The sequence below is a fragment of the Cyprinus carpio genome, chromosome B5 (assembly GCF_018340385.1).
Source record: "Cyprinus carpio isolate SPL01 chromosome B5, ASM1834038v1, whole genome shotgun sequence".
NCBI classification, from domain to species: domain Eukaryota; kingdom Metazoa; phylum Chordata; class Actinopteri; order Cypriniformes; family Cyprinidae; genus Cyprinus; species Cyprinus carpio.
In genome coordinates, this window is record NC_056601.1 from 23089048 (window position 1) to 23098484 (window position 9437).

Below are 9437 nucleotides of genomic sequence, written 5' to 3' on the forward strand. Positions count from 1 at the left end.
CCAAACTGAGCTATCGGGGGAGAAGAGCCTTGGTGAGAGAGGTAAAGAAGAACCCCAAGATCACTGTGGCTGAGCTCCAGAGATGCAGTCGGGAGATGGGAGAAAGTTGTAGAAAGTCAACCATCACTGCAGCCCTCCACCAGTCGGGCTTTATGGCAGAGTGGCCTGACGGAAGCCTCTCCTCAGTGCAAGACACATGAAAGCCCTCATGGAGTTTGTTAAAAAAACAGAGAAATAAGATTCTCTGGTCTGATGAGACCAAGACAGAACATTTTGGCCTTAATTCTAAGTGGTATGTTTGGAGAAAACCAGGCACTGCTCATCACCTGTCCAATACAGTCCCAACAGTGAAGCATGGTGGTGGCAGCATCATGCTGTGGGGGTGTTTTTCAGCTGCAGGGACAGGAGGACTGGTTGCAATCGAGGGAAAGATGAATGCGGCCAAGTACAGGGATATCCTGGACGAAAACCTTCTCCAGAGTGCTCAGGACCTCAGACTGGTCCGAAGGTTCAACTTCCAACAAGACAATGACCCTAAGCACACAGCTAAAATAATGAAGGAGTGGCTTCACAACAGCTGCGTGACTGTTCTTGAATGGCCCAGCCAGAGCCCTGACTTAAACCCAATTGAGCATCTCTGGAGACACCTGAAAATGGCTGTCCACCAACGTTTACCATCCAACCTGACAGAACTGGAGAGGATCTGCAAGGAGGAATGGCAGAGGATCCCCAAATCCAGGTGTGAAAAAATTTTGCATCTTTCCCAAAAAGACTCATGGCTGTATTAGATCAAAAGGGTGCTTTGTACTAAATAATGAGCAAAGGGTCTGAATACTTAGGACCATGTGATATTTCAGTTTTTCTTTTTTAATAAATGTGCAAAAATGTCAACAATTCTGTGTTTTTCTGTCAATATGGGGTGCTGTGTGTACATTAATGAGGGAAAAAAATGAACTTAAATGATTTTAGCAAATGGCTGCAATATAACAAAGAGTGAAAAATTTAAGGGGGTCTGAATACTTTCCGTACCAACTGTATCTGTAAAAACCTGCACTATTTTAAAATGGAGAGTAATTTTGTAATGGTTAGAAAATGTGCAGTATGCATACAACAGATGCATTTCTAAAACATCCACTTCGCATTGTGTAAGCTGTTGTTTATACAGTTAAGTTGCTCTCTGTATGGGGAGAGTGAAAATGTCTTCAGAATTAGTATGGAACTTTGTTTGAACTTTATCTTTATATAAAGATACTTTTGTATCTATACTTTTGTATAGATTTGTACTGTGAAAAATTTGTACTGTCAGCTGAAAACTTTAGTCCTGACTTTTAGTGTTCCAGACTCATTTCAGGATACTAAAGGCACAGCTTGATGAGTAACCTGATATGGTATGCAAGCAGGGGTGCAGATGTAAAAAAGGGGCAATGTAAAAAAACTAAATAAATAAATAAATTAGAGGTCAAATGTTTGGGTACATTACTATTTTAGATTTTTGCAAGAAGTCACTTATGATCATCAAGAATGCATTTATTTTATCAAAATTTTAATATACTTTAAAATACATTTTATGCTGATTTAGACTATTATCAATGTTGGAAACCTGTGATACTTTTTCAGGATTCTTTGATAAATAAAAAGTTTAAAAAAGAACAGCATTTATTTTAAATATTACTTCTGTAACAATATACACTATCGTTCGAAAGCTTGAGGTCTGTATTTAAAAAAAAAAAAAACGAAAGAAAGAAAGAAAAAGAAATTAGTTTTTGTTCAGCAAGGATTTGTTAAAAATTGATAGAACAGTGATAGAAAAAAATCCAAAATTGTTAGAAAATATCTCTATTTTAAATAAATGCTGTTCTTTTAAACTTTTCATTTATCAATGAATCCCAAAAAAGTATCACAGGTTACAAGAAAAAAAAATTAAGCAGCACAACTCTTTCCAACATAGATAATAAATCAGCATATTAGAATTATTTTTAAGGATCATGTGACACTGAAGACTTGAGTAATGATGCTGAAAATTCAGCTTTGCATCACAGAAATAAATGATATTTTAAAGTGTATTAAAATAGAAAAACATTCTTTTAAATTTTAATAAGGTTTCACAATATTACAGTTTTTTTTCTGTATGTTTGACCAAATAAATGCAGGTTTGATGAGCATAAGGCACTTTCATAATGCTGCATAATTATCAAAAATGGTAATATAATAAAGTATCTTCACGTCACCATTTCGCCAGCCTACACTTCACATAATAGGCCTGTAGGTGACACTTGGGCTTCATTTTTTATGACAGTTTAGTAAATGGTGTAGCCTACCATTATTGCGACTTTTGGTGCTGCATGGTTTTTTGCAGTGCTTTTGTAGTCATTTAGCATCCATTTTCTCAGCGATGTAATTTGATTTATAAAATGAGACAAACCGCAGATCCAGATCGTTCCACAAATGTAAGCTTGTCTGTGCATGTAATTTTCAACTGATTTACGAATAAGAACTTAAAAATACCCCAACAAAACACATTATAACCCAATGAAAAATAAAATTATTGTTCCAAACCATTATACATTATTAAATTATACGTGACAAACGGGCATTGAATTATGTAATATTCTAAAATAATTAAATCGACACACTAGCTTTGATTATTGATGGAAAAAAAGTTTAAAATATTGTTTACTTTATTTTTTCCTTCCGGCGACCCATAGGCACTTACTGAAAGAAGGTTTCCAAACAGACTGTTGAATATCAGTCAGTCAAGCAAAACGCACGCAAGTAACGCCTCAGACTGACAGATATGTAAAAATAAACAGGAATTTTCCAACTTTTGAGCGATTGATTACTGTTTTGTAAACATTGTCATGTTAATTATAATTTATATAATTAAATTATAATTAAAATGTATGCAAGTACCATAAGAAAAGCAAAGAATTTAATTGGTTCCCCTCCCTTCACCTAGATTTTTTCTTCTCTTTCTCTGACAGCAGCCCACCCTATATAAACCAGTGCCCTGTCCCATCCTGTGCTGAATCTGAACCTGAAGCTTGACCTGTTTGGAAACAGAATTGATGGAGCTTGGGAAAATGGCATCCCGCAGAAATGAGCCAACTTATCTTGCCTGGTCCATCTTCAACACTTTTTGTTGCTGTTTGCCACTTGGGATTGCAGCAATCATTTACTCATGCAGAGTAAGTAACTTACAATTCATTTTATTTACAGCTCTTATAAATAAATGAAAAAGTGGTGCATATGTATTCTGTGCTTTTATTAATATTATTACTGTTGTAGGCAGACAATGCAAATTCACTTGGAGATGCTGGAAAAGCTCAAGAGTCCTCCAGGATAGCAAAGAACCTGAATATTGCTTCACTGGTGTTTGGACTGATTGGAGTAATTATGGTGATTGTAATGTTGGTGATTCAAAGCTCAAACATGTAAGCAACTTGACCATATGCTTGTGATGGAATTTTTGTTTTGTTTTGTTTTTGTTTTTTGGTCCTTGCTATTCAAACAACACTGCAAACTATGAACTACACCACTCAGCTCTAGAGATGATGAAGACCAGCTGTGGCTTGAAAATCAAATAAGCAATTATAGCCACACAATGTTTTGTTTTTTGGGTTTACTCAATGTTCAGAAAATAAAGAGCTACAGAAATATAAATTGATTTGTTAATATAAAAATTATTTTGAATAAAATTTAAAAACTCAAGTTTATTTATTTTTTTATTTTTTTATTTCCTTTTTAAGTCCTTTTCATTTTATTTGCAAATAAGCTAAATGTTCATGGGAATTCTGTTTTATGCCAGATAATATCATAAAATGTCCTTCATTTTAATTAGTGTAGTATTTCTGATTCAGAGCAATGAATGCAAAGTACTGTAATCACATAGCTACTATATGCATGGAAAATGTAACTGGTAAATGGCTTATGTAATGGTTTTCTGCATTTATGTATTAATGGTTTTCTCCATTTATGTTCTGTATTAAACGAGTATTACATACATAATAAATAAGGCATTCAAATGTAACAATTTGGTTGCTCACATTTTATACTTTTGTCAAGTACTTCTCCTTTATACATAACATTTTGCCATGATACTCAAGTCTGTATTTTTTATTTTTATTTTTTTTTACTTCACTACATCAACTTTTATTAAATCTCATTTCATCCTTAAAAATGGTTGTTTTGTTTAAAATTTCCATCCCAGTGCACAGAAGTGATGTCATAAATATTTCTATAATGTGAGATCACAGGTCAAATAGTTCTGGTGGTTCTGGTTGTCAGTAAATGAGTTTATTGTAACAGACTCATTGTCAGAGATCTAGTAGTCAGAAAGTATTTCTATGTGAACGGAAGTAAGGGAGGGGCATATTTCATGTCTGTTGTCACTCTGTTATAGCCTCAGCATGATAAATTGTATGCTGTGCTCTGAGGTCAGTTTTACTAGACTTTAATAGGACACAGTTTCATGTAAATGTTCACTTTTTCTTAGTGTGAAAAACACTTTATATAATCTTAAAACATTTTTAGTTGTAAAGAAGCTGAAAAGTTTTCCTGGATGTTTAAGGTCCTTCATGGAACCATAGATGTCAATAAAGAACCTTTATTTTTAAGAGTGTAGATAAGATCAGCTTGATACGCTCAGAACATCATCAAAAAGTCCTTTAACACACCTGATGATTGTTTTGGTCCATAAGCCAACCAAAAATAGGTGTTTTATACAATGAAAAATGAAAAGTTACATAACCTGCACTTGCAAAATCTCCTCCTACATTTCTGTTATGCTATTGGATTTTCATGAGAATAGGGCATGTCACCATATTCTAATTTGTTGAGATAGTGAATTGGTGGGTTTTTGTTAAATGTGAGCCAAAATCATCACAATTAAAAGAACCAAAGACTTAAACTACTTCAGTCTGTGTGCAATGAATTTATTTAATACACGAGTTTCACAATTTGAGTTGAATTACTGAAATATCTGTTCAGCAGACAGAAAAAAAAAAAAAACCATCCAGTACAGTTTTTACATTTTACCTTAACCTCCTGACTTTCATTTTTATCCAAACCACACCCCTGCCTAGTATCCTAAAATGAGTTACAAACCCTCAAAAGTCAGGACAAAATCTTCTCTAAGTCTTCAGCTGTTAGCATTAATATACATATTCATATAATGTTCATATGAGATTCCATACTAACTAGTCTGAAGATATTTTCACTCTCGCAATATATCTGTAAAAACCTGCACTATTTTAAAATGGAGAGTAATTTTTTAATGGTTAGAAAATGTGCAGTATGCACACAACAGATGCATTTCTAAAACATCCACTTCGCATTGTGTAAGCTGTTGTTTATACAGTTAAGTTGCTCTCTGTATGGGGAGAGTGAAAATGTCTTCAGAATTAGTATGGATCTTTGTTGGAACTTTATCTTTATATAAAGATACTTTTGTATCTATACTTTTGTATAGATTTGTACTATCAGCTGAAAACTTTAGTCCTGACTTTTAGTGTTCCAGACTCATTTCAGGATACTAAAGGCACAGCTTGATGAGTAACCTGATATGGTATGCAAGCAGGGGTGCAGATAATTCCTCAGGGACAGGGGCTCAAATGTAAATAAGGGGCAATGTAAAAAAAAAAGTAAATAAATAAATTAGAGGTCAAATGTTTGGGTACATTACTATTTTAGATTTTTGCAAGAAGTCCTCAAGCCTGCATTTATTTCAAAAAAATATTAATAAACATTAAAATAAACCTTATATACTTTTTAGGCTATTATCAATGTTGGAAACCTGTGATATTTTTTAAGGATTCTTTGATAAATAAAAAGTTTAAAAAAAGAACAGCATTTATTTTAAATATTACTTCTGTAACAATATACACTACCGTTCAAAAGCTTGAGGTCTGTATTTAAAAAAAAAAAAGTTTTTATTCAGTAAAGATTTGTTAAATTGATAGAACAGTCATAGAAAAAATGTATATTGTTAGAAGACATCTCTATTTTAAATAAATGCTGTTCTTTTAAACTTTTCATTTATCAGTGAATCCCAAAAAAGTATCACAGGTTACAAAAAAAAATAAATAAAAATTAAGCAGCACAACTCTTTCCAACATTGATACTAAATCAGCATATTAGAATTATTTTTTAAGGATCATGTTACACTGAAGACTTGAGTAATGATGCTGAAAATTCAGCTTTGCATCACAGAAATAAATGATATTTTAAAGTATATTAAAATAGAAAAACATTCTTTTAAATTGTAATAATATTTCACAATATTACAGTTTTTTTCTGTATTTTTGACCAAATAAATGCAGGCTTGATGAACATAAGGCACTTTCATAATGCTGCATAATTATCAAAAATGGTAATATAATAAAGTCTTTTCACATCACCATTTCGTCAGCCTACACTACACATAATAGGCCTGTAGGTGACACTTGGGCTTCATTATTTATGATAGTTTCATGATATAGTAAATGGTGTAGCCTACCATACATTAATAAAAGTGAATTGAATACTGATTACCATTATTGCGACTTTTGGCGCTGCACGGTTTTGTAGTCATTTAGCATCCATTTTCTCAGCGATGTAATTTGATTTATAAAATGAGACAAACCACAGAGCAAGATCGCTCCACAAATGTAAGCTCGTCTGTCCATGTAATTTTCAACTGATTTATGAATAAGAACAGATAATGACCGCTCCACTTCACATTATTGTCCAATAAAAATTTGAACTTCTTGTGCCAGATCATGATTGGTTGGTGTATTATACGTGACAAACGGGCATTGAATTATGTAATATTCTAAAATAATTAAATCGACACACTAGCTTTGATTATTTATGGGAAAAAACTTTAAAATATTGTTTAGTTTATTTTTTCCTTCTGGTGACCCATAGGCACTTACTGAAAGAAGGTTTCCAAACAGACTGTTGAATATCAGTCAGTCAAGCAAAACGCAGGCAAATAACGCCTCAGACTGACAGATATGTAAAAATAAACAGGAATTTTCCGACTTTTGAGCGATTGATTGCTGTTTTGTAAACACTGTCATGTTAATTATAATCAAAATGCATTTTAAAAATGCATACAACATCATTGCTATGTGTCTGAGAGGGACTGGCTACTTTTGATTTTTTTTTTTTTTTTGAAAAAGGGGAGGGGCTTGAGCCCCCAACCCCCCCTGCACATGCCTGTATGCAAGTACCATAAGAAAAGCAAAGAATTTAATTGGATCCCCTCCCTTCACCTAATTTTTTTCTTCTCCTCTCTAGCCCACCCTATTTAAACCAGTGCCCAGTCCCACCCTGTGCTGAATCTGAACCTGAAGCTTGACCTGTTTGGAAACAAATTTGATGGAGCTTGGGAAAATGGCATCTCGCAGAAATGAGCCAACTTATCTTGCCTGGTCCATCTTCAACACTTTTTGTTGCTGTTTGCCACTTGGGATTGCAGCAATCATCTACTCATGCAGAGTAAGTAACTTACAATTCATTTTATTTACAGCTCTTATAAATAAATGAAAAAAAATGGTACGTATGTACTCTGTGCTTTTATTAATATTATTACTGTTGTAGGCAGACAATGCAAATTCACTTGGAGATGCTGGAAAAGCTCAAGAGTCCTCCAGGATAGCAAAGAACCTGAATATTGCTTCACTGGTGTTTGGACTGATTGGAGTAATTATGGTGATTGTAATGTTGGTGATTCAAAGCTCAAACATGTAAGCAACTTGACCATATGCTTGTGATGGAATTTTTGTTTTGTTTTGTTTTTTTGTTTATTGGTCCTTGCTATTCAAACAACACTGCAAACTATGAACTACACCACTCAGCTCTAGAGATGATGAAGACCAGCTGTGGCTTGAAAATCAAATAAGCAATTATATCCACACAATGTTTTGTTTTTTTGGGTTTACTCAGTGTTCAGAAACTAAAGAGCTACAGAAATATAAATTGATTTGTTAAAATAAAATTATTTTGAATAAAATTTAAAAACTCAAGTTTATTTTATTTTTATTTTTTTATTTCCCTTTTAAGTCCTTTTCATTTTATTTTGCATATAACTGAAATGTTCATGGGAATTCTGTTTTATGTCAGATAATATCATAAAATGTCCTTCATTTTAATTAGTGTAGTATTTTCCGATTCAGTGCGATGAATGCAATGTACTGTAATCACATAGCTACTATATGCATGGAAAATGTAACTGGTAAATGGCTTATGTAATGGTTTTCTGCATTTATGTATTAATGGTTTTCTCCATTTACGTTGTGTATTTATATACATATATATATATATATATATATATATATATATATATATATATATATATATATATACACAAGTATTACATACATAATAAATAAGGCATTCAAATGTAACAGTTTGGTTGCTCACATTTTATACTTTTGTCAAGTACTTCTCCTTTCTACATAACATTTTGCCATGATACTCAAGTCTGTATTTTTCTTTTTTTTTACTTCACTACATCAACTTTTATTAAATGTCATTTCATCCTTAAAAATAGTTGTCTTGTTTAAAATTTCCATATCCAGTGCACAGAAGTGATGTCATAAATATTTCTATAATGTGAGATCACAGGTCAAATAGTTCTGGTGGTTCTGGTTATCAATAAATGAGTTTATTGTAACAGACTCATTGTCAGAGATCTAGTAGTCAGAAAGTATTTCTTTGTGAATGGAAGTAAGGGAGGGGCATATTTCATGTCTGTTGTCACTCTGTTATAGCCTCAGCATGATAAATTGTATGCTGTGCTCTGAGGTCATTTTTACTAGAGTTTAATAGGACACAGTTTCATGTAAACGTTCACTTTTTCTTAGTGTGAAAAACACTTTATATAATCTGAAAACATTTTTTAGTTGTAAAGAAGCTGAAAAGTTTTCGTGGATGTTCAAGGTTCTTCTTGGAACCATAGATGTCAATAAAGAACCTTTATTTTTAAGAGTGTAGATAAGATCTGCTTGATACACTCAGCACATCATCAAAAAGTCAGTCTTTAACACATCTGATGATTGTTTTGGTGTTGTATACAATGAAAAATGAAAAGTTACATAACCTGCTCTTGCAAAATCTCCTCCTACATTTCTGTTATGCTATTGGATTTTCATGAGAATAGGGAGTGTCTACTTTAGGATTGTAAACAAATTCCTTACAGTCCTAAAGCTGTTCCAGATGTGTATTATATTGTGTATAACATACTTTTGAGGGCCATACATACACATTCCTCGAAGTACATTTAATTGTCTTCTTAATCATTATAATCAAATGAAAGTTGTTGTTTTTCCTCTAAAGTAGCCACCAGTGAAAACATGGAAACTGCTAACACTGAAAAAAGTTTTTCATGGATTATTAGTCAAAGCAGGGGCAAAGCCATCATTTCAGAAGTGAGGGGAAAAAACCTTTTATATATA

General features: G+C 32.9%; 1 protein-coding gene and 1 long non-coding RNA gene across 2 annotated transcripts; both read left to right on the forward strand.

Moving 5' to 3' along the window:
* Positions 1-2992: 2992 nt before the first annotated feature.
* Positions 2993-4049, forward strand: LOC109057344 (proline rich transmembrane protein 1B-like). Its single transcript, XM_019074578.2, has 2 exons — positions 2993-3189; positions 3290-4049. The coding sequence occupies exons 1-2, from the start codon at positions 3066-3068 to the stop codon at positions 3433-3435; spliced, it is 270 nt and encodes an 89-aa protein (XP_018930123.1). The 5' UTR covers positions 2993-3065; the 3' UTR covers positions 3436-4049.
* A 2629-nt stretch (positions 4050-6678) lies between these two features.
* LOC122137500 lies at positions 6679-8532 on the forward strand. Its single transcript, XR_006154899.1, has 2 exons — positions 6679-7479; positions 7582-8532. It is a non-coding gene; the product is annotated as an uncharacterized LOC122137500 (long non-coding RNA).
* The last annotated feature ends 905 nt before the right edge of the window (positions 8533-9437 follow it).